Source organism: Apis mellifera, linkage group LG15 (genome assembly GCF_003254395.2).
Source record: "Apis mellifera strain DH4 linkage group LG15, Amel_HAv3.1, whole genome shotgun sequence".
Classification (NCBI taxonomy): Eukaryota; Metazoa; Arthropoda; class Insecta; order Hymenoptera; family Apidae; genus Apis; species Apis mellifera.
Window position 1 is genome coordinate 4,241,520 of NC_037652.1, and position 26,381 is coordinate 4,267,900.

The following is a 26,381-nucleotide window of genomic DNA, read 5'->3' on the forward strand; positions in this document are numbered from 1 at the left end:
TCGACGAGGTATCGACCTTCCACATCTCCCTCCCCCTCTTTCTTTTTCCTCGATCTTTTCCCAACTCGATGAGGATCGATCAAGAAAACAGAGAAGAGAGAAAGAGAGAGAAAGGAGGAGGGGGAATGTGATCAATGAAATTCCGTGTCGGCTAATTTATGTCGATGGAACGTCGAGACGGATCGATCGGGCAAAGTTGAGAATAATCGAAGTTCGGTGAAACCGAGAACGCGGCCGCATCCATCGAGAGTGATACCGTTGAAAACTTTCCCATCAACTCGTCGCTCGGCGGAGGGGTGGTGGTGGGTCGATGCTCTGGGGAGGGATGTAAAAGCTTTTGTAAGATTTGAATTTCTACGACGGGTTCGCCGCTGAATGCTGACTAGTTCCGCCCGAATTTTTCTTTCTTTTCGAGAGGGAGAGACAGAGAGTTTCGAAGATGATGGAAACTTTTTGCGCGCGTGACGAACGATCGGCGGGAAGAGACGGTCGAGAAAATCGTGTAAAACTATGATGATTATTTTATAATTGTACTTTTTTTTTTTTGACAAGCTAATAAGTATTCCATCATTAAGAAAAATACAATACTTTCACGATACAATCGATGAAAGAAGACGTTCTCACGAAAGCTTTACGAATTATTGAACTAAATCTGACGAATCGACAACCAGATTACCAGATTCGTTTGACCATCCCCTCCAAGAGGCGCCAAGAATTGCCATTTGAATTTCGAAACGAAACATCCCCAGAGGAGGATTACGTTTTCGCCTAGCGTGCAACTTTCCAGCTTCTACGATCTCCTCTTCGAAGATCGGCTGGAAAGTGGTCCATCTTGAATTCCTTTGAAATAACAATAATAATAATAATAATAATGATACGTTTTGGAGAAGGGAGGAGGGAAGAAGGACAGCTGTGATGGACGAGAAGAAGGCCCTGTCGTTTGTTTGCAGACAGAGAGAAAGAGAGAAACGAAGCTTGTCCGCGAGAAATGTAGCGTTTCCAACCCGTGGAACGAGTATCGGCTGGTGTTCGTCCATTTCACGGTTCGTAGTACCCGACATTTCGTTCCCGCACGGTTCTCTGAACACGAGTAGGGAGGGGGATGGGGTTGATTTCGTCGACGTTTGCTTTCGACAAAAATCGCTACACGATATGATGAGTTGATGGAGAAAGAAAGAGAGGGAGAGAGAGAGAGAGAAACATTCTTTATTTTATGGTGATTTGCGCACGAGAATGGATTGTAATATTTTGAAGGGGTTCAACTGTGGATTTGCTTTTTTTCATGTATTCAAATTGTATCAAGATTCTTAAACTTCGCTTAAATTTTTTCCACCGACAAGACTCATGGAAAAGTTTTATTTTTTATTTAAAAAACGTCGCTGCAACAACAACTTGCGTTTATTTTGCGAGAAAGTAAATGAAGGGCGTAGGAGAAAAATAATCGTAATATATTTTTCGAAATTTCATCGTCGATCGTCGGGAAAAGGCTGGAATTAAATTCAGTTTGTCCTGGATTTTTTAAGCTCTTTCTCGCGAGACGCAAAAATCGGGGCGATTTTCCGACTGATTTATCAGCTACGTTATACGTATCGTATCAGAGGATTTCCGATAACTCGTTCGCCATTTAAGCCCCGTGTTGCGTCTACTTCTTCCGCTACTGAATCAGTTCGTTCGACGTTTGTTGGTTAAACCGAGAATGTAGAACGAGAAGAATGTAGTAGAGTATCAGGGGACCCCTCTTTTTTCTCCATTTCGAAACTTTCCAATTTATTTTCTTTCTTTTTTTTTTTTTCCTTATTTTTCTTCAATAATACTCATTGTCCCTGTACTGTGAAAGTATTACTGTGTTCGAGACTACGTGGAAACGTATTTTTTCCATTCTGTCATAACAATTTACGAATCAATCCATCCTTTCGGAAAATATTTGCCTCGCCAAGAGAATAGCGACAAAAAGAATTTTTTAAAACCGAGTTATTCGATTCGTTTCGAAGGCTTGAATTTTTATTACAACAACAATTTCTTCTCAATAAATCTAAAAGAATCGGTTTGGTAAATATAAACTCGGATTACAATTAATTCTCGCATTAATTTTTTTCGCCTTAAGAAACGTTCGCGTGGAACGCCGATAACAGCGATCGAGAACGAATCAAAATTGTTCCATAATTTGAAGCTTCGTACTTGGCGGGAGCAAAACCCCGCCCGTCGCATATTACGAGGCCGTAAGAAGCGCGGGAGTCTGCCGTTTCGAACGCTTTTTGTTCCAAGTCGATACGACTTCCCGTTCCCGAGATATCGTCGTTTAAATCCGAACGTAATTTTTGCCGTCTCTCTCTCTCTGTCTCCGTCCTCGTCTCGCGCCCTCTCCCTCCCACTCGCGCTCCGACCTATCCCACGCTTGGCACCCGTGCGCTGGTCACTGACGGACGCCGAGTCAGCGCTTTTTTACCACTTTTACCACCACCATCATACCGCGTATGTCGGCAGAGTAAAAAGTAGGCCACGCCATTTCCGGGAATTTCGGCTGCCATTCACGGAAAACCCGCCAACTTTCGAACGGCGTATCTTCGGGACGGATCGAGATATCGGGATGAAACAAAGCGTGTCTTAAAGGGCATGCTTTTCTTCTCCTGTGAAGCAAGTTTCTCTTGGAATTTGAGGAATTTTTTCGTCTTCTTTTTGACAGATTTCGACGCGTTTCGGTTTCTCGAACTGTACAATAATTTTATACGCGAAATAAAAAGAAAGATATCGTCTCGATTCTATTTCTGTTTGATTCGTATCTCATGTAATTTACGGGAATATTGTTTATAAATCTCATTTTTTTTAATTATCTTCATACAACAATTTCAATCTGTATAAACAGTTTAATAACGAGTTTTATATTTGGATTTGGTTTGATTGGTTTAGAGATATTGTTAATTTTTACGTAACATCGCATTACACCGTGTATATATAAACGTGTACGTATAAAATTATAGAAATTTCGAATTCGAAACTGGCTTTGACGTATGGCCCCATAATACTTTGTTTCCTAATTGAATAATTAACTTTCCACGATACCCGGCAATTTTTGGCCATGCATATATGCATGGGATTAAACACGGGAAGAATTAATATTCAGGAAATCGAATCGTCGGTGTAGCTTTTATTTACAGAAAAAAAATAAAATACAAACTAATAATTGTAATCTGAACTTTTCAATCGCAGTATAATTTAAAAAATGTAAGTAAAAGTATAAAAACGTTTCCCTCTCGTACTTTTTCCATTAAAAATATATCCAACTTCTTATAAAATAAGCGATCCGAAACTTTTAAATAGCACTGTATTTAAAACGCAGTCAACTAACATTGCGGATATTTGCAAGACTTGTATTCCCAAGTTTCGTTCCTTCCAATTTGATTTCTTTATTTTCTTTCTTTCTTTCTTTTTTTTTTTTTTTGTTCAAAGTTTCATTCATATCAAGATTTTCGAGATATGAAAATTTCAACGTTGCGATTCGAACGATCCTGGAGAAATTTGTTGTCGTTTTACGTTAATTTTAACTAGGGAACGAATCGAAACGTGAATAAACAGCGTGGAATTTATTATCGAATCGGGGCACGTGCATCGAGAACAAAACGAAGCATCGTGTAGTAGTTAAAATATCAATAATATCCGTTATTCATGAACGGGGTTCTGGCATAATATTATAGAACGGGTATAATTTGTCGCGGGAACGAATGTTGCATCCGCATCGTGCTCTCGAACGAACGAGCCTGTAACTAATTTTTAACGGAATACCTCTCTCTTTTTTTTTTTTTTTCTTTCCTTAATGATAAATTCTCGTGTAAATTTTCAACGTTATTTCTATCCAATGTTTTTAACCTGAAAATAAACGATAAACTTTCCATTTAAGCGTATCGAATATAACAAGCTTTTAAAACATGCGAAATTTACAATACAAACCTTGTATCTTCCTATTATCCTTTATGCACTGTAAATTTTAAAGATTAATCATTTTCATATTAATACGTACAATTTCTCGTATAAAATTCGAAATTAAAAAATTTTCTTGTAAAATTTTTACGATTTTTTTTTCAACTCGACGATATTTTAAGACTGAATAACGCGTGAACGATGCGCATCTCCTTTAAATCGAAATAAACTCGGGCCCAAGCCGTTCGAGTTACTGCGCATCTCCTTCGCGCACGAGAGGCCTTAGCGGTATAAGCGGACGCACGCGTGACACGTGGCTCAGTCTGCTTTTGCGCGTGGCGTCGTAAGTGTCGGGAGAGAGAGAGCGTGCCGCGGGAAGGAGGACGGTCCGCAAAACAAAAACAGAAGAGGTAATAAGCGTTAGAGCGTAATACGAGTGTTTACATTCGTATTAATATACGCGTTTATATTTCGTATTATAACTCTCGTAGCGTGTTTATATTCGTGTAGCGTATCGTAGGTTTTACAATAACTGCGCAATATAATATTATTTCTATACAGCTATTTTATTCGATTTCAATGAATAATAACTCGTATCGCTCCGTTAAAAATTTCCTTATATTTAAACGACATTGTTCGTCCTCGATAAAAATTACCTCGATATAAACGAGATTGTATATCGAGAGAGTAATAAGCTTAAATTTTTACTACCTCGACCCGTTCTAATCCTCTTACCGTTCTCTTGGATCAAAATTTCCATGTTAACTCCTCGAATAACGCAATTCTTTTGAAACGTTCTCAGGGAAAAATTGTATCGCGTATCGATGCAATGAGCACAAACTCGCCTCGAAAGTTTTTCAAACGTTATCTGGAAATTTCGATGGTGGAACGCGGATTTTCTGATCGCGTTGACGCGTCTCGCGCGACGCAATAAGCGTCTCGAGGCAGCGTCGCGAAATTTGTCGCGACCTTAATGCGATTATGTTCGTCAGCGCGCGTTGTACGCGCGCATAATGCGAATCGAATTCGACGAGGAAATCTAGGTAGACGAAGGGAAAAGAGGAAACGCGCGATTTCTGTAATCGGACTTCGCTTACGTACGGCAACCCTCCATACATTTTCATCTCGTCATCTCGTCGCGCTCTTCTTTTAGGAAATTCTTTCCGATTCGTCGCGAAATTCCTTTTTTTTTCTTCTTGGAATTGGTTTTTCATTTTCCTCGGGATATTTTATCCTTCTTTGATATCTTCTCTCGCTTCTCTTGATTTGATATTTAAATGCGGAGTTTGAATTTGAATTTTAAATTTTAAATTTATTTTTTTTTTCTTCTAAAATTTTATTTTTCCTTCGTGTTTCTTCGAATTTTGTTTTTAAAAGTTTAGTTTGTTCGCGATTTAGATTGTTTCGTGATTTATTTTTCTTTTTCGTTTTCGAGGATATTTTATTCTTCTTTGATATTTTTCACGTTTTCGAGATGTGAAGCTTGTTTAAATCTTAAATTTTGCTTTTCGAGTTTCGAAATTTCAAATAAATAATTTATAAATTATATTCTATTTATTATTAAACTCTTTTCTTCGATTCTATAAATTTTGAATAGAATCGATTATGTCGATAAGGTAGTTAGGCGAAACGTTTTTTCAATCAACGCCATCTCGCGTTTGGATCGCCGAAGCTCCGACTTGTTACTAGCATAGCAGAATGTGCAAGGAGGTATGCGAATCGCGTGACGTCACAGACAAGGAACGCAATATTGCGGGAGAAAGACAGAGATAGTTTTCCGCCATTACAATAGAAAATTCGTTAATTTCTTGCTTTCTATCAAAAATCTCGATACTTTTAAGCTTGCATCTTGAAGCTAGAACCTCAGACGAGCTTCTCGTGACAATTTCAATGCAAAATTCTTTTTAAATAATTATTTATTAACAATTAACTAATCGTAGTCTCTATTGCATCGAAGACGCCATATTGAAAATTCATTAATTACTCGTTTCCTATTAAAAATTTCTACACTTTTGAGCTTGTATCTTGAAGCTAGAACCTCAGACAAGTTTCTCGTGACAATTTCAATGCAAAATTCTTTTTAAATAATTATTTATTAACAATTAACTAATCGTAGTCTCTATTGCATCGAAGACGCCATATTGAAAATTCATTAATTACTCGTTTCCTATTAAAAATTTCTACACTTTTGAGCTTGTATCTTGAAGCTAGAACCTCAGACAAGTTTCTCGTGACAATTTTAATGCAAAATTCTTTTTAAATAATTATTTATTAACGATTAACTAATCATAGTCTCTATTGCATCGAAGACGCCATATTGAAAATTCATTAATTACTCGTTTCCTATTAAAAATTTCGACACTTTTGAGCTTGTATCTTGAAGCTAGAACCTCAGACAAGTTTCTCGCGACAATTTTAATGCAAAATTCTTTTTAAATAATTATTTATTAACAATTAATTAATCATAGTCTCTATTGCATCGAAGACGCCATATTGAAAATTCATTAATTACTCGTTTTCTATTAAAAATTTCGACATTTTTGAGCTTGTATCTTGAAGCTAGAACCTCAGACAAGCTTCTCATAACGATTTTACTATAAAATTTGTTTCAATTAATTATTTATTAACGATTATCGTACGGAATATTTCGGTTGCGAAGCATCGTTCGATAATCGAGTAATAAACAATTAGTTTATTTATTTAAATAATGGTAAAATTATGCATAAAATTTATACGTGAAAGTTGTCCGAAGTTCTATCTTGATGATGCAAGCTTAAAAGTATCGAAATTTTTGGTAGAAAGCAAGAAATTAATGAATTTTCCATGTGGCGTCATTGTAATGGCGGAAAACTCTCTCTGTCTTTCTCCCACAATATTGCGTTCCTTGTCTGTGACGTCACGCGAATTCGCATACCTCCTTGCACATTCTGCTATGCTAGTAACAAGTCGGAGCTTCGGCGATCCAAACGCGAGATGGCGTTGATCCTTGACAATTTTTTTCCGTTTGACGGCAAAAGTATGTTCCGTTTACTGTTACAGAATCAATACTAAGAACGATCTTTGTTAATTGTTATCCTTTTACATAAAAAAAACAAAAATATTTAAAAATTAAATTTTTTTAATAAATTCAAGTTTTCCTGGGCGAAATATTATACATTGTATTTAAATCATAAAATTCTGATATAAATCTAAATCTTAATTGAAAAACAAGAATCGTTTTTATTATCAATTCTTCATCTTATTGGATAGGAAATAAATATTACAGCAATTCTGTAATATTTAAATATTTGTTACAATAAAAGTAACAAAAAATAATATGCGTTCACGAGTAAGAAACTTGTTTTGAAAAAATTGAAACAAAATTAAAATAAAATTTCTCGAAAAGGAAGGGAAAGAAAAATGAAAAATACGTAAATATCAAAAGAATATATTGTTCCATATCATATAGAAATGCAAATGTATACGATATACAAAAATATAGATAGAAAATATTTTTTAATAGAGTCTAATATAAAATTAATTTTATTAAATACAATAAAATTTTTGTCGATTTTGATTTTTGAAAATTTAATTCGCTCTTTTGTAGTTTCTTTTTTTCTACATTTTCTCATTTTATCATTTAAGTATTGCAATTGTTAAGCTTGGCATTTCAATATTTTCTCACGTCATTTCATTCAAAACAACAATTTTGAAATATCATTAATAAATTCCAAGCTGTTTAATTTTCAAAGTATATATAGCTCGAATAAAATTTTGAAATTTTCCTTCCCTCTCTACGATTGGGCAATTAGCTTGTTTAACCGATTGTTCAATATTTTCACTCGCATAGTATATATTTATCATAAAAATTTCCGCCGCTCGTAGACGTGAACCGGATACGAGGTATGGGAATTTTACGTAAATAAGCAAACCGGGAAAATAAACAGGCGGAAGAGCGTGTAAACACCAAGATAAAAACATAAGTAAAGAAGCATAACTGTTACAAAATTTCTGCTTCTATTCTCGTACATAGAATACGAGAATTTCCTCTCCTGATGGAAACGAAAAAAATATATAGGATAACCGTGAATACAAAAGTATATATCGTTTTTTTAAAAGAATTGTTAAACTTTCTCGATACACGTACTTTTAAAATTAACCATCAAAATCTGGACTACATTTTCAAAACATACTTGACATCTTTCGCTTAATTAAAATATTCCCAACGCTTAGATTCTTCACTATTTTATCCATGCATATTTATTATTAAAAGAAAAAAAATTATCAGAATCAAATAAAAAGGTTTGGAATATTTAAATCTTTCCCAACTGCGATTTATCCTCTCTGTTAAATCACAGGATTTCGTATTCTTTCGCGCAAGAAGGAGGGAAAATTTTCTCTTCGATCCTCCCCCTCCTCCTCCTTCTCCTCCTCAGAAGGCCTCTGACTCGTCACGCTCGATCGCGCCCTCAAATCTCCTCCACCACCATTCTCCCGGATAATTCGTGAGCCGACTTCTTTTACGCTCTCTCCTCTTTTACGAGCCACCCGCATCTCGTCCACCCGTACCCATTAGCTCCGCGAAGATTTCATAAAATGCACGCGGATCCTGTCACGGTAGAAAGGGGAAAAAATAGAAGAATAGTTGAGAGGTGTGTAAATTTAGGGAGGAAAAGTTGATTCGAAAGGAGATTTTTTACGTGTCGATTTGGAATCGAAGTTTGGAACGAAGGGATAAGAGAAGAGTTGTGCAATTATTAAAGAAATTAAGCTTAGAGAATTTTTTAAGAATTGGAGAAGAATTTGGGAGGAGAGGAGAAATAAAAAATTAAAATAGTTTGAATTAAAATAAAATAGATTTGACAAGTGGAGAAATTTTGATTCGATTGTGAAAGATTGGAAGAGGAAAATCTGAACTTGAGAAACGAAGATCACAATCTTGAGATTAAAGAAAGAAATTCTGGATGATAATGATATTCAGAATTGTAAACGTGGAGTGGAAGAATTGTTAATTGAAAATACGAAAGGAGCTACGTGTATCAGAGAAGAATTGATATTAATTTAAAATGATAACGAATGAAATTGATATAAATAGATAAAGGGAATTTGGCGCAGGTTTATTACGCTCATGAATAAAATTCGAGGTGAATAATATCAGTAAAACAAACGTGATATTGAAAAAAAGAATAAATAAATAAATAAATAAAAGTTAATTAACAACAAGATGAAAATGATAAAAGGGATTATTAAATAATTCGTCAAAAATCCAAAGGGAGAAACGAGAGATATTGAACAATATCCATGGAGAATAAAAGAATCGAAGAGAATCATTAAAATACTGCAACGCGTGTAAATAATAAAAATTTCGAAAGTAATATATCAAATATCCGGGGATAAAAGTAGGAGGAATAAAAAGAAAAAGTATCGATCCGAGTTGAAAAATATTTTCAAACAAAATTACGAATAATACTCGAATTCGTCGAATATAAATAATACAATTGATTCTCGCTACTTTTCATCCTGGATAAATCCTCCACCCCTCCCTGATAAATCCACCCGTATTTAACATTTTCATCCGCGGAACGGAACATCGATTTGGTAACAACGCGATAGAATTTGAGAAAAATAACGAGATATCTGTTTCGCAGCTCCAATTAAATTAAAACGTATGCTAATTAGGATTGATCTGGATGTATTGTGACCGGCGCACGCGTAACCGGCCAGGTGTTAATTGAGGCATAGATCCGCTGGTCAACCAGTGGCGATCGATTGGCACGATTTAGGCGGACCGTTTGCTCGGTTTGATTGTTTGAGTTACCCGCCTCTCTCTCTCTCTTTCTCTCTACTGTACCGACGGAGAAAATTCGACGGATGGAAAGTTTATCGATCGCGTTCCATCGAATCTTTGAGAGACGAAAAATTGAAGGATGGATTTTTTTTTTTATGTTTTATCGTAAAATTCTCTTTCCAAGTTTATCAGGATCGTCTCTACTCGCGAATAGTGACTTTAATATTTTTTTAACTTTCATTTTATTATTTTCCAAAAATTTCTATAATTAGAAATCCATTGTAAAGAATATTCTGTTTCTTCTCCAATATAATTATTGAATTCATTCATCGAAGGATAGATATTTTTTTCCCAAATCGTTCTTCCAAAATATTGTGTTATGCGCAAATTAACCGTTCCCTCGATCGTCTCAACATCTTGAAGCATTAAGCAAGAGCTTAAATACTCTAACGAGATTAGATTCAGCGCGGAGAATCTCGGTCATAAAACTGAAACCGCATAATGGAGATCCATGAAACTGGGGAATTGGATGAGAAGCTCGCTGAATCGGCCTTTGCCAGTCATGATGGATCCTCTCAAGGGCGTTGCTGAAGCCACAGAGGGAGAGAGAGAAAGAGAGAGGCACAATGGATCGATGATTTCCGGAAATCAGTGGGCTGAAAAGAGCAAACAAACGCGGCCTGTTCGACGAACGCCGTTGCATAATGAAACGTTTTCATTTTCGGCGGTTTGAAACCTGGTCGGGTTTAAAATTGTTATCGAGATATTATTTTAAAAGTGTCACGAAAACGTTTCGATAATAAAATAATTAATTCAATCAATTCGATTTATCTGTCGCTTATAATGAGGATATAAATTATTCCTTGTTATTATTAATTTCAATGAAAATAATTGGGCTTTTACGAATAACAAGTTTATTATCAAGTTTATTGCACACTTGCTTTAATTGTTATTCGAGGGGAAAAAAAATTTTTCGATCCAATACAATAATCAATATCTAATTGTCAAATCTAATTTGGAATAATTATCGTTTCAGATAAATTTGGTAAGAAGAAAAAGATTATTATTCGGTAAACAACGATTCAATATTAATTTTAATCGTTACAGAGGATAGATCGAACGAATAAATCGTATAATTGATCGATTAGAAATTTTAAAGTTAACCAGGTTTGATCATGATGTAGTACGATGTTGTTACACTCTGTAGATAATTAATGGAACGAACGAGAATAAGAAGTGTTTCGACTCGATCGGTCATTTCTTATCGATTCTTGGTGATGTATTAGAAGATCATTACGAGAGATGAAAATTAGAATTTTTCAATCCTGTCGATGATTTGATCTCAAGAATATTTAATCTTTCGTAATAGCAATGGCGTTAGATTTTAGACACCCGGTATAGTGGAGCTTCGCTCTCTCCTTTTGCTCTGCCGTTAAATCGTTACAGTTTCCCAAGTTAATTAATGATCCCACGATAATTGATTATTCCACGGGGACGCTATACACATTGTCATTGAATTTATCGCGGGTATCCGATATCGGGAAGAATTTCCATCGAGCCAAAGGAAAAAGACTAAAGAGAATAATCCAATTTCGATATTAAAAAATTTTTGCAAAAATTTTCCAAATATCGCCTCGCCCTTCTAAAAATCATATAATATATAAACTGTAACAGAAAGTGATATTTTTCATTCAGAAAGATTAATCACTCCCCTCGGTCCTCGATTAAAAATTAATTATAATTAATCGTTCCAAAAATATATCCTCTCTTCCGTTGTTCAAAAATTCCGGAAGAAAAGGGGCGAGCAAAAAAATTATACGATCAGCGGCCGACTAGCAGTCGAGAAATTCGAAATATCCCGTAAAAATTAATTAAAACGTCGTGTCCCGGGAAACAAAGGGGGGAGGGAATTAAAGTTGTCCAACCGATTTTCGCGTTGATTTCGCGTTGTAAAACGGAGATTTTTATCGAGTGGATGGAATTAATATTCATTCGAGGTGGTGGCGGTGGCGGGAAAAGGCTCGAGAGAAATTTGCGTACGAGACGACTCTGTTTTGATAGGAACAAAAAGAGGAGGGGGGAGGGGAGGGGTGGAGAAGCCGTATACCGGTTTTCCAAGTTGCTGCCTTGAGCCTCGAATGCCTTTCGTATCTCTCCCTCCCTCCCTCTTTCGCTCGTCTTGCGCAACGTTGGCCGGTTCCCACGTAACGGGTGACCCGGAAGTAATTCGGCCAGATTTTTTTCGTAGTTTCTGTTAATGAAAAAAACCAGGGCCGCGCGATCCTCTCGCGGAATTAAAAAACTTTCGCCGCGTTTTAAACGATTTTCGCTTCTCCCTTGGAGAGGGAGAGAGTTGGAGGATGGAGAGTTGTCCATGGCTCCTTTCGATTCTCGCCGCTTCTATGCACGAATATTTTTTTTTATTGCGCGAAGAGAAACTCGTGATGCTCGTAATTATTTTCTAGAATGTGAATATTGAAAATTTTGTTTGAATGTTTTTTAAGTTTTTGGTCAAATCTAGAATTGTTATTTGAATTACGAATAATTTAAAAAATTACTTTGGCTACAATTAAATATACGATTGTAACATAATAATTAATTAATATTCGAGACAAATGAATGTATTTATTGATTATGTGTCAAGAATAACAATTTAGGTATCTCTGAGTATCATGGACAGATGACAGCACCGATCGAAAATATCGGAATGCAATTTTGAGGAAGGAGAAATCTGAGAGAGGAATAAATTAAACGAAGAGAGAAAAGTGAACGATGGGAGTAGCGTCTTTATCCGACACCGTGTAGACGGTGGGATTCGACGAGGCTCCCTGGATACCGTAGAAATACCTCGACGGGTACAGTTTCCGTCGTGGGAATGAGGAAATTCCGGATCCTTAGCCGGGAACAAACTGGCCCCAAAGCGAGTGCCAGAATTCTAAACGAATTACGCGACACCGAACCCTTTAATTCAACAATACCTGCGCCGATTCCATCTTATTTCAATTTTTTCATAATACAATTTTGTAAAAATTTTTTAAACTCTTAAAAGTAGCCTTTTTGAACCATTTGGAGGTTATAAAAATTGTTAGAAATTTTCGAAAAGGATCGAGAAGCAATTCTACTCGAAATTCGTAAGAATTCCAAGAGAGAATTCCTTTTTGGTCTCGTCTCTGTAAACGTGAGAAAGATAACCTTTGTACAAAGTCGATTTAGTTCGATTTCCGTGGAAGCACAGAGGTCTCTGGTGCGGGGCGAAATGTGACGCACGGGTGATGGGGAAAAGATGGCAGTGCTCGACGTAAGATTGACGAGGAATCAGAGGAAACGTCTTCATCGTTACGTCGTGTTCGCGATCTTGGCGAGCCTCTTTATCGGCCTCGCACTGTTTCTAATGGGGCTGTTCGTCTCCATCGCGATCAGCGCGAAATTGCAATTGGAGGAGAGGAATCTGTTCGAGCTTGTGTTCTACACGTTGATGTTGTACGGCCTCTACGTGTTCTTTCACAATCTGATGGGCATGAAGCTGTGCTACAATTACTTCCATTACGCCGAAGGGTAACTTTTAATTTATTAATTTTAAAATATATGAAAAATAAGAGAGATTTTAAATTGTAATATATATGTATGGTTAGGTCAAAAAGTTGATAGTAGAATTTTATAATATATGTAACCTTTTTTAAAATGAAAATTAGTAAATTTGCATAGATATTTACAATCTATCGATTATTAGAAATCGTTGTATAATTTATTAAAAATTAGATATTTGTTGATCAGGATTATTGGATACTGTTATACAATTTTTAATAATTTTTTAATTTTATTTTCTGTGTCGATACGTAATTTTCATGTAACTGTAATTCCCTGAAAAAGCAAGAACGCGGATTAATATTTCTCCAAATATTGAAATTGATATAATATGGCCTCCAAAAAATATTAAATTTTTTAATCCATAATAGAAATTCCTTTATCAAATTCATTTATTTTAGTTTCTTCAGGATTTACAGTTACATTATTATTTAATCACTAATAAATTAAAATTTAGAAAATTATATTTAATTAACAATTTTTTTACTATCCTACAAACAATTGAATATTTAAATTCATTTTTTTGTTTCAATGATAGAATTTATGGTTCAATTTTCTTTTTTAGCAACAGGAGTTCGTGTATTAATTGGATCAATCTTTCTCAATCCATTTCTCAAATATACATAATATAAATTTTGAATTGGCCATTTAACACTGACATTTTGTCAATGTAATTTTTATATATTTATTTATCTTGAATGGGCGAGCGAAATTCTTTCTTTAATTCCAAATCAATTTTCCCAATGAGCGGAAGAAAAACGTGTCATCTGATGGATTTTTTCATTGTCCTCTCGAAAATTCCAATTTTATTTCATTTTTCCCTTCAATTTTTCCTAAACTTTCTTTCTATAACCACCAAAAAAAAAAGAAATTCAAAATTATTCCCGGATCGCACGTTTAATTAAAATTCAAAGGCCCCCGATTAATCAACCCCCGAAAATGAAAATTGTAAAATTCGTTTACAATTTACGCGTTCATCAATTAGGGGAAACGTTTGTGGTCGTCGGATTTTTTTTCATCGAATCAGCGCGAACAGGAATTAAAAAAAAAAGAGTGGAGGAGGGAGAGGGAGAAAAATAATAAACGGGGGAGAATCGATGTGTGTCGAGGCACAATACGGGGCAAATTGCGAGAGGGAGGGGGCGAAGGGTAAGGCTGTGCGTTAACGAGAGCAACGACAGGAATATATCCTTGATATTTCGAGGCGAGATCCGTCCAATTTTCAAATCATTCATTAAGGATGACGGTGAATACGATCAATTGGCAATCGGATCCACAGCGGCCACAATGCCTGGCATTATTACAAATTGACGAAAGAAAAAGAAGAAAGGGGGATGGTGTTTTATCGTGGAAAAATAGTGCGAACGTGAGGATGGACGAATATTTTTGTCGTGAAAGGAAAAGAAGGAAAGTATGATGTGAGCGGGGATTGAAACGAGCGGCGAGAGGGTCGTAAAAACACGAAGATAGAGAAATGTGTACACGTGTTCACCCCTTTTCGAAATTATGAAAAATTTCGAGGTGTGAAGAGAATAATCAATTACTTTATCTGGACGAATATTTGTTTGTTTTCTTATCTGTTGTTTATCGATCTCGATGGATTATTGATGAATACATTGCGATCTTCTTTCAATAAATCATTACACTGTTTAAAAAAGATACATCAAAAGATAAGTAATGTGTAATTGTCTGTTAAAATTAACACTCTGCTCGATCAAAGCCTCCTCATTTTAACTTTTCAAGTTTATAAAGTATTCTTAAATATTATTATATTATAGGCTTCTTTTATTCATTTTAAAATTCAATTGATAGATTATTATTTATTTTACAAATTCGAATAATTATATATCTATCCTTATGTAGATAATTGTATCTATAATTATTATATAATAATTCGATGAATGGACTTTACATTTCTTTTGTTCGATTCAATTCCTCATCTTGAATCAAAAAAAAAATATTGGAAAACAGAATATCCATCGTACCTTCGTTTACGCAACGTGTCAAGATACGAGTTTTTTTTAAAAAAGAAATAATACAATTTGCTTTCAGAAAAACTAGAAAGAAATCTCCTCGATCCTCGAGCAAACAAATTTCACGGCAAATTGAGGAAAGTTAAAAAGGGAGGACGATCGACGAACCGCCCTCGTCCCGTTCGATTTTTTTTTTTTTTCACAATGAAGAGAAACGATGGGCGAACGAAAGAAAAAAAAAGGGGGAGGGGAGAAAAGTGGCGAGAAATGGATTCGAGAGAACGGGCGTAGAATTAACCTTCGGCGTGTTTTTCTTAATTTCTCCTCCTCGCTTTTTCGAGGCGCTCGAATCGGGGAACCGGTGGGCCGATCGATTTGTCAGAATTTTCGAGTAATTCCTCGCTTCATTCGTTTTAATTTTTAACCAACGTTGCTCGTTAACGTTATCCTCGAGGATTTTCGACGCGGGCGGAAATTGGAAAATCGAACTCCTCCCCGTTTTCTTGCTTCGAGAAACTCGAGGAAAGCGATTCTCTGTCTTGGATCAAAGGTGAACCGATAATGATAGATGAAATTCGTTGGTTTCGCAGGCCTTGGATGAATCTGAGACTGTTCGTGTGGACGTTGGTAGGGTTGCTCGTGGTCCTGGTGGGATGCTTCATGGCCAGCAGATCGTTCTCCACCGCTGATTACTTGACCATACAGCTACGGGCTACTCTCCTCGAGGGTGAGTTTTAAGAATAATGTAACTGTAATTTCAACTCCAATGTTGATCGATAAGATGAGATGATTTGGAAAAATTGATTAGACATTGTGTAACTGTTTACCAGTTAAAAATTATTGCACGATCAATTCAATTCCCTTTGAAAGAAGTATAATATGAAAGATTTTATAAGATGAGCCGACACGATTTAAATTATCTATTAATTATCGTCTCTTCTTAACGACGAATTGTGCGAAATTTTCCAAGTGTAGTAACAACGTAACACGAAATCCCGGCCATTCGAACAACAATGAACCTGAGGGGGTGGTGGACATCGTTTTGTAAAGGTAACAAAATGAACGTTAACGAAAATGAAAGCAAGGTATCAGCACGGTTGTGCTGGCTGTGGCCGGTAACCCCGTTTCCCGAAAACAGGGAGGGTAGGAAAGCAGGCTGGAATCGTGAAATATTCATCGACGAGTGATGTATGCGAACGATGTTGGCGGATCGGCAGGTGGCAACGCGCGAATTCATTTTCTCTGCGCGATCGCCTCATGAACGCCGCCTATTCGTTGTACGTTTTTCACGTCTCCCTCCCTCTCTCTCTCTCTTTCTCCATTGTTCACCGTCCTCTATCCGTTTTTTTTCCCTCGGATTTGAATATTTTAACGGGAGAGCGAGGAGGAGAAGAATAGAGAAGGAGATGGAAGGAGGAGTTGTTCGAAATGAATGATAATCTTATAATGGTATTTTAACAAATAAAATATATTCGATCTAGAAAAGATTCAAGAGGAGGAGGATTCAAATTTTTATTACAATCAACTCATTTTAAGAAATATTCGCTAAAATTAGTAATAAACCAAATTCCATAAAATAGATAAAATAATAATAATAAATTTATTAATCCAAACAATTTAATCTATTATTTAACGAGATAAAAATTAACCCAGAAACTCGTAAAGTTAATATTATAAAAAAAACATAAATTCAATCAATTCAATTAAAATTAAATAAAACTTATTGATAAAATAATTATAGTCTAAATTTCCAGAGAGTTAAATTTAAATTATTTTATCAAAAAATAATATTAATAAGTAAATTATTAAAGATATAAACGTTATATATTTTAAGAAAAATATACCGTGCTCCCTTTTCGACTATATTTTTCTCTTTTTCTTCTCCCAATGCATTCCATACGATTCTCTCTCTTTTTAACGGGGAGGTGACGATCCGTGACACCGCAGATTTTACAGCTGCGCGAATCGCGATACCGATGAGATATCGCCTCGATACGGCGGACAGATGGCGCGAAATAGCAACCCGGTCTACGTGCAATATGCAAATGGACGGCCGGCTGCCCCCGGTGCTCGAAATTACCGATGGAAATCTCGTTTCGCGTCTACCTACTTAATGAACAGATACGTACGGATCCTCCTCCTCCTGCTCCTCCTCCTACGATCTGAAATTCGAAACGTTTGCTCGCGATAAACTTGTCGGATGATGGAACCTGTTATACCGGCCCGGTCTACGCAAATTTCCCTTGATTGTTGCCGCGAATCCGCGAATACGATCGGCCACGTTTGCGGATGAAAATTGGGCAAGAATTATTCACGACGGAACGACTAAAGCAAGAGTATCCAGAATATGTATGTATTGGGTTGGCAACTAAGTAATTGCGGATCTTTTTTAGAAAATCAAAGACAATTTTTTCATGGAATTAAATAACTTTATTCTGTAATGTGTTGCCTATTTTGATCAATCAGCATCATAATCCCACGTTCATAAAACTTGTGGTTTTTATTAGCAAAAAACTGAATCAGGTACGATTCGATATCATCATCGTTATTGAAATTTTTACCATTCGAGGAGTTTTGTAAAGATCGAAAGAAAAAGTAATCGGATGGTGCAAGGTCAGGACTATATGGTGGATGTGGCAAAACATCCCAACCAAGCTCCAATAATTTTTGCCGAGTGACCAAAGATGTGTGTGGCCTTGGATCGTCATGATGGAATACAATACCTTTTCGATTTGTCAATTCGGGCCGCTTTTCTTCAACTGCATTGTTTAATTTCGTTGTTCAATGTAGACAACAGAATTGATCGTTCGGTTGGGTGGTAAGAGTTCAAAATAGACAATTCCTTTATCCCCGTAATCCCACCAAACTGATAACAAAACCTTCTTTCGACGAATACCAGCTTTTGATGTTGTTCGAGCTGGTTCACGTGGCCTGCTCCACCATCTTTTCCGCTCGATATTGTTGTAAACGACCCATTTTTCATCGCCAGTTATCGGTCGTTTTAAAAATGGATCATTTTCATTACGTTTCTTTAGCAAATCGCAGCTGTTAATGCGTTGCGTTAAATGCTTTTCTTTCAGTTCGTAAGGAACCCATGTATCGAGTTTTTGAACATAGCCAAGTTGTTTTAAATGGTTTTCAATGCATGTACGCGATACATGAAGCTTCTCTGCAATCTCACGAGTTGTTTTACATTTGGACTACGCCAGCAAACCTAAAAATTCAACTGAAGCCATCTATGAGTGAAATCCGCAATTACTTAGTTGCCAACCCAATATATATGTATCTGGATGAGATTTTTCTTTTTTATTTTTCTTAATCGAATTCGAGTATAATTCCGCGTTGAATTAAGTTTCGTTTCGGAAATTTATGTAACTTATGACTAACTACGACGGTTCGAAGGATGACGCATCGGTGTTCCCAAGACATCTAGGAGGAGGAGGGTTCGAGTTGTCGAAAGTTGGGGAAATTGTAAGTGCTAGGATATGTCACGGGCACAGGGAACAGGGGGAAACTCCTCGTTGATAGTTTAGTTTGGGATGCGTTCTGATACGAAACAACACACTTGTACATGCATCTATTAAGCTGTGATTAAATAAGGAATTCTGTCGATTCCTTAGACGAGATTTATTCCAGCAAATTGGAAATCCAGGAAATTTCTCTCTTCTTTTTTCTTGTATTCGTTTTATTTGTTTCAGAAGATGTTTAAATAACAGTATCGTTACTCTTCTTCTATCGTTTTGTATTATACAGTAATTAGAAATTTTAGCGAAGCTTCGATTTATAAATAAATCTTTCGATTCTCAAACTTCTTGATCGCGAGTAAAGATAAAGGATTAAATTTCAAAAGCGAAGGAAAAAATATAAACAAGAAAACGATCGATCGAACTCAAAGTTGAAAGTTTAATTCAAATTTTTAATAATACATAATACCCTAAGAAATTTCAATTTTCCGTGCCAGCTCGCATACGTGGACAAATTCCCTCGACGGGGATATAAAATATCGGACACCGCCAGAAGAATAATTTCTATCCCCGTGGAATTTGACGCGGTTATCCCAGCACCGGAATAATCGAGATATTCGTGTATTATCCTTCCTATTCTCTCATTGATCGATCTTTCGAAAGAGACTCGTCAATTTTTTGTTTTAATCCTTGAAGGATTAAGAACAAAGTTCCCTTCATTTTCTAACTTTATTCTTTTCAGGTATGAAAAAGTACTTCACGGACGTCTCGTGGAAGCGTAGGATAGACAGCATTCAGGTGAGTATGAAGTGTTGCGGGATAGATTCGTCCGACGATTGGCACAAGACGTATTGGCTTCAACGTGAATTTCTTCTCGTCGACTCGCCCGATATCTTGAGGTAATTAATCGGTTAATTATATGCCGAGGGAGACGATCAACGCGTGTAACAACGTATATCGACCGGGTCTAAAATCTATATCCTGTCCCCGTTTATCGGCCCGTTATCCCCTCTTCATGGCGCACGAACAATGCAGCGAGGATTATCGCCTTGCGATCGTGATTTCCTTTAAAAGTATTCGTCCAGAATGTTCCACCGAAATGGAACATTTTGGGGGAAAAGGGAATCGTTAAAATTTTACGTTGTTATTTTATTTAGTTTATCATATCACCTCTTTGAACGGTTTCTTCTAATACTGAGAACGTTGAGAATGTATTATTAACACATCATATTTTGGTGTATTTTTGACAAGGAAAAATAAAGTTTCAAGTGAAATATTTTAGATGAATTGTATGATGAAGGGATGTTAGGTAAATATAAGTAGATTTCTATGTAGTTAATTTAGAAAGTTAGTTAGAAGGGATTTTCTTTTCTTTTTTTTCTTTTTCAGCAGAGAATTTACAGGTGTAATCTTGTTGGTGGATTAATTTTGAAAGAATAGTTTAGAATGATTTTGCAGGTTTGTATAAAGAAGAATCGTCAAATCGGAATAGTTTTACGTACTTGATCTCTGGAAAAGATTTCTTTGAAAGTGCGGGGAGAGTAAGAGGGAGGAAAAGAGGAAGAAGCGTTTTTCACCCTGGTTGTAAAGGGGCAATTGCAAAGTTGCACGCCCCACCAGAGAGAGAGATGCCACTGAAGAAAGGATTTAAAAAGATGGCTGACCACGAGTGGTAAAGTGGTCCTTCCATGGGCTCCAAATTATTTCCACGGAGTGGTGCCCTCCACTTCCGCTCTCTGGACCATCCAATTCACTCTACTTATGGGCTCTTTCTCGTCCGCTTTTAACCAAAACGTACGAAAACGTTTAGAGATGTTTAAGATGTTCGTTTGTTTCCAATGATAATTCTAATATCTAATAATTGATCATCTTCCAGATTCAAATTCTCGATTCGAATTTAATCTTCTCCTCGAAGAAGATTTCTTTTTTTTCTTCTTCCTTCCTCTTCGAAACGGAATCGCGAGGAAATTCTCATCTTCATCCTCGTAATCTTGGAATCTGGGAAACGTGGTTGGCGAATTTTCTGGCCGCGCAGAGAGGCGGAAGTAACGGATGCGAAACATTTGAACGAAACAATTCATCCCCGTGCTTGGATGTTCCCCTTTGCTTAGAGAGAGAGTAGTTTCGCGGTAATTGCCTAATAGTCAGGTTTCTGCAGGGCTGACGTATGTGTGCATTAATGCGGTGGCGGTAATACGTTCGATAATAAAGGGTTAATAGCGCGTTCCGAACAGAAGCCTTTGTGTCGCGGCTGGTAATCGCAGATAGAACAGTGGGTTATCGATTTCTCGTTATGTTAATTGCAGAATTATACCTTCCAACTGCATCGATCCACCCTCCTCCTCCTCCTCCTCCTCCTCCTCCTCCCCTTAGCCGCAACTATTCCCAAACCGTCGACCGCCCCCTCCTTCCGTTTCACGTCGATCTCGTAAAATCCATCCAGGGATTATTCCGTATAATAATAGCGACGACAAGGAGTTAACTCGATAAGGAATAGCTGCGACATCGTTCTAATTGTGAATAAAATTCTTGTTTCTCCAGAAAAGACAAGTTTGAAGGTTTTCCTTCTTTCTTTTTCTGTACGATTTCTTAATCTTGTCCAATATTTTGAATTTCGAGCGTTGATAAATTTTTCTTCGATCCATAATGCATTCCAAATTTCGTATAATTCTGGAAAAGTCTCCAGGAAAGTTGGTATATTTCTCGAAAGGTGAATGGTCAAACGGCATTCCTCAAGTTTGTCGAACTTGTCCGCGGGACATGTCGCGCGCCGAGTTTTCAAGGGGAAGAGGGCGGCCATTGTCCGCGCGAGTTTCGATACGGTGGGCTACGATGGTCGGGTAATTAAACGGCGTGGAATTGATCCGCGGTTCGAATGTGGCTCCATGTGGACTTTTTGAATGAAACCGTTCCACTTCTTCGTTTAATAATTGTAATAATTATTATAATTGTATAACAAAATCGTAATAATTGTTAATCGAGGTTGATGCACAGATTCTTCAAGATTATTCCTCATTTCGAAATTTTTCAAATTCGTAATTTAAAACGATTTTCTATAAACAACGAGTTGTAAAATTAATATAGCTACTAAATCGATTAATATTAACTTGTAACTTCACTTAAACATTATATTATTCGAGATTATTCGTTGCTTCGAAATTTTTCAAATTCACAATTTAAAACAATCTTCTATAATGAATTGTAAAATTAATGTAGTTATATTATTCGTTATTATATATTATTCGAGATTATTCGTTGCTTCGAAATTTTTCAAATTCGTAATTTAAAACGATCTTCTATAAGCAACAAGTTAAAAAATTAATATAATTATATTATTCGTTATTATATATTATTCGAGATTATTCGTTGCTTCAAAATTTTTCAAATTCACAATTTAAATCTTCTATAAACAACGAGTTGAAAAATTAATATAGTTAATATAATTAAAATACTAAATCGATTATTATTAACTTGTAACTTCATTTAAACATTATATTATTCGAGATTCGTTGCTTCGAAATTTTTCAAATTCACAATTTAAAACGATCTTCTATAAACAACGAGTTGTAAAATTAATATAATTATATTATTCGTTATTGTATATTATTCGAGATTATTCGTTGCTTCGAAATTTTTCAAATTCACAATTTAAAACAATCTTCTATAACGAGTTGTAAAATTAATATAGCTATGTCAAAATACTAAATCGATTATTATTAACTTGTAACTTCACTTAAACGTTATATTATTCGAGATTCGTTGCTTCGAAATTTTTCAAAGTCACAATTTAAAACAATTTTCTATAACGAGTTGAAAAATTAATATAGTTACGTCAAAATATTAAATCGATTATTATTAACTTAACCTCACTTAAATTAATTTACTATTCTTTCGTACAATGATTATTACAATCCTCGTCGGGAAGAGGAGAATCTTGGAAACACGTTTCCAAGGAGGTGTAACGATCCCTCGAAACGACACTGGTGGCGAGAGTAAAGGACGGGGATAGAGAATGAGAATCCGGAATCCGGTGGAAAGAAAGAGACGGAGACGGTACGTGACGAGGAGATCCGACACGTAGCGGGGATTCCTCTCTTTCCAGGTACGCCAAGTTGGACGGTAGCGTGACGCCGCCTGTGGTGCCGTGGAGTTGCTGTCGAATCGACGTGAAGGGCCCCTGCTTCCACGATCCCCTTCAACTCCCGAATCCGGAGCAGAATTCCTCTTACGAGAGCCTCAACCCCCGGGGCTGTCTCGCCCCTATGAGGATTATGCTAAACGGGACCCTCCACTCCGCCGCCGTGATGATCGCGTTTCTGTTCGTGTTGCAGGTACACCGATTATACCTTGTCGATCGAGATTAATTTTCCAACTTTGAACAATTATCTACAATATATATATATATCGTTGTGAGACGAATGAACGGATCGTTTCCATCCAATCGTCTCTACAAATATCAAGAAATTCCAAGCTTTCGAGTAATTGATGTAATTTTCAGAAATTCAGACTTAGAATAAAAGATTTCGAATTCGAGTTACACGTAATAATAAACATAATATCAGAAGAGGATATATTAGGGTTTCACGTGAAAATAATAGCTTATGTGTATATATATATATATATATCCACGTGTCTTTCTATTCGATTTAATTCCGTTTCCGATATTCGCGATATCGGGGGAATAGTCACGGTTAATTAAACCCGCCACCGTCCCATCCAAGTTTTTCTCCCATCGACCGATAAATTAATCCGTTTAATCTCCATTCCATCCGCGTCGCTTCTCGTTACGTCCTTTGTCTCCTTCCGGTGTCGATCTACGCGAATTATCCGTCCCCATATTCCTTTCGATATATATATATATTTCTTTGACCGCGATGAGGGAACAAGTTTTATTTTACTCGTAACGTTGATTTTGGAAATGAAATCATTTTGTATTTTGTAAAAGAAAAAAAAGAAAAAATCGTGACGGATAAAGGATGAAAGAGAAATTTATGTTAAATATTAGTTGAGAATATTTATCATCAAAGTGGAGCATTGAAGCGATCTGCTTCTTTTGTATTTCTGGAAATCCGATCCGATCCAATTTTTCGAATTTTTCGTGCAGCGATTTTTCAGCAACGGAAACTGCTCTTTGAGAACACCCGCGTCCCGTAAACAAAGTTTCTAAGAGCCATGATCAAGAAAGGCGGGGGGGGGGAGGAGGAGGAAGGAAACTTTATCGAATTCTGCCCGTAAAAAGAAAAAGGAAATACGGCAAGAAGCACACGCGTTCTTAGCATTACTCCGAGCTTACATAGCTCGCCACCACGTTGCCTCGCCGTTGGCTCAGTGTTTCTCAACTCCCCCCCTCTTTCCTATTCGATGTAACGATTTATTTTATTCCTCGTGTTGAACTGGAAACACGATAATTTTTAAAAATTAAATTCTTTTCCAGGTGACGGCGGGCGTGTTGTCGAGGTTCGACTTCACAGCGGCGAGGAACGCGGTGGCGCTGGGCGATCGGTGGTCAGGCTCGCCAGGTTGGCTGTTTGGCCGACTGGATTTCGGCTTTGCCCGTGGACCTAATCTCTGCCAGATCGATCGGGTTAGTGGAGCGGGTGAAAAGATCGGGACGACGAAGTTAAAAGGATTCGTCTCGATCGAGCAACCATTTTTCTCTATACATTCTCTTAACTATGCTCGATTTTTCGATCTGGAAACTTGGAATTCTCCTTGGCCAGGTGTTGAAAAGAGTTAGAAATTTCGCAATCTCCATCTATGATTTGTGCACGGGGCTTTATTCGTTTAATTTTCTAATTTCTTCTAAATAAGAGATGGAAATTCTTCCCTGTTAAGATTTAGAAGTTAATAATTTTATATATATTTATACAAGAGAATCAATTTGTCTAATCAAAATTTAATATCACCTACAATTTGAATTAATAAGAATTAGAAATTAAAGAGAGATGTTGTTTAATTTATCTAACATCTTTCCAATTTTTCTTGAACAGAAATACAGTGGACAAGGAGACTCGATGATCGATCTTCGCCCGCTCGTATATTCCAGCGACTCGAATTGAAACAAAATCGTGGAAATCCGGGATGAGGATCGATGAGAAGGGAGAAAAAATTCATCCCTCCTTTATGTACAATCTTCGACATCGATCGAGCAAAGACCCGTCGTAAAGATCCACGTAAGAATGGTCGAAACGATCCTCCCCTCTTTTTTCAGAAGCTTTTATCGAAATGAAAAACACGGTCCAAGAAGAAAGGAAGGAAGAGGGGATTTAACGAACGCTCGATTAATCGATTATCGATTACGATACATCGTCCCCTTCGGGAGGACAAACAAGCCTTCCTCCTCCTCCGCTGGAAAGAGGGATGGGGGTGGATAAGATAAGAGGCCTCGTTCGTCCAAGCGGAGACGTCTGTCGCGCCCCAAGATCGGACGATAGCTTTCACCCTGATTATCCGAGGAATCGGTTAATCGTGTCGCGCAGCTAAATCGCCCGTTTCCTCGCTTGTTGTCGAGGCAAGAGGAGGAAGAAAGGAGGGGGAAAAGGAACGATGGACGATGATAAAGAAAAAAAGGAGGAGGAAAGATTGGATGCAGCTGGGAAGAACAGATGTATAATTATAATACAATCGGAGTGGATTTTTTTTCAAAGAGATACAAATGTGATGATTCTTTCGATGGGGGTTGCAAAGATTATCTCCTCTCCTCTTTCTGTCTATGTGAATTCATTTCTGTAGTAACGAAAATAGAGGAGAGGAAGTATAAAATTTTAATATAATTTATTTCTAAATAATAATTGTATGAAAATTTGTATTTGTTAATTCAATTGTTGTTAATTTTGTTGTTTCGAAAAGAAGTTTATAAGAGAAAAAGAGCGTAAAAAAGATCCCTGTCTGTGAATTCATTCCTTTTGTACGAACGAGATATAAAGGAAATGAATTTGTAAAAATTTATCCAATTGTTGATTATTTTTAATTTTGTTGTTTAAAATATGTATTTATTATTCGCATTTTTTGAAAAAGAAACTTGATTTTAGTTTCGAGTTTGCTTCATTCCTAAACGCACGAAGATTCATTAGAAATTATTTATTTGTTAATAAGATCACTAACTGTCGTTCGATCTTAATTTTATTTACTTTACAAAAGGATATACGAAGGAAATTCTCTCTCGAGTCTAAGAATCTAATTTCCAATTCTTCGAGAGTGACGAAGGTTATTAAAAATCCTTCGATCGAAGATCCCCGAGCGGAAGGAGCGGTCGACTTCCGGAGAGGAAGAAAAGCATAATTGCTTCGACTCGATTCTAAACCGGTTGGTTTAATCGCGAGAAGGGAGGAGAAGGAAGACATCGGTGGAGAATTCTCGGACACGCCTGGTTCCGCTCTCGCTGACGAGGGTGCGGTTCTTTCGAGTCGAGACCCCGTGTCACGCGAATAAAAGCGTTTCTTGCGGTCTTAAAAGCGGACAGAATACTGCGAAGAAGGGGGATGAGACCTTTCCAGAAGAAATATTCTCCGTGGAACGAAAGTTCGAAATGGATAAGTCGAGAAAATTTGAAAAATAGTTTTTCAATCTTACATATTTCTATATAATTTCTCTCCTCTCAGGTTAAACGATCGTAAGAGAATAAGAAAATTTCCTGAATGGATTTCCAAAATGGATAACTCGAGAAAATCTGAAAAA

At 36.6% G+C, this 26,381-nt stretch overlaps 1 protein-coding gene across 1 annotated transcript; it reads left to right on the forward strand.

The window, feature by feature from the left end:
- The first annotated feature begins 4,241 nt into the window (after nucleotides 1–4,241).
- Nucleotides 4,242–25,734, forward strand: LOC724916 (tetraspanin-12). The gene is made up of 7 exons (XM_016916879.2): nucleotides 4,242–4,325; nucleotides 13,103–13,237; nucleotides 15,831–15,967; nucleotides 19,447–19,603; nucleotides 22,807–23,035; nucleotides 24,139–24,288; nucleotides 24,695–25,734. The coding sequence occupies exons 2-7, from the start codon at nucleotides 13,158–13,160 to the stop codon at nucleotides 24,761–24,763; spliced, it is 822 nt and encodes a 273-aa protein (XP_016772368.1). The 5' UTR covers nucleotides 4,242–4,325; nucleotides 13,103–13,157; the 3' UTR covers nucleotides 24,764–25,734.
- Nucleotides 25,735–26,381: the final 647 nt, after the last annotated feature.

Bases quoted from the DNA above. Each gene is read 5' to 3' on its own strand.
- LOC724916 (XM_016916879.2), top strand. From the start codon at position 13,158: ATGTTGTACGGCCTCTACGTGTTCTTTCACAATCTGATGGGCATGAAG. The intron at 15,968-19,446 runs GTGAGTTTTAAG...TATTCTTTTCAG, and splicing joins ACGGGCTACTCTCCTCGAGG to GTATGAAAAAGTACTTCACG. The intron at 19,604-22,806 runs GTAATTAATCGG...CTCTCTTTCCAG, and splicing joins GACTCGCCCGATATCTTGAG to GTACGCCAAGTTGGACGGTA.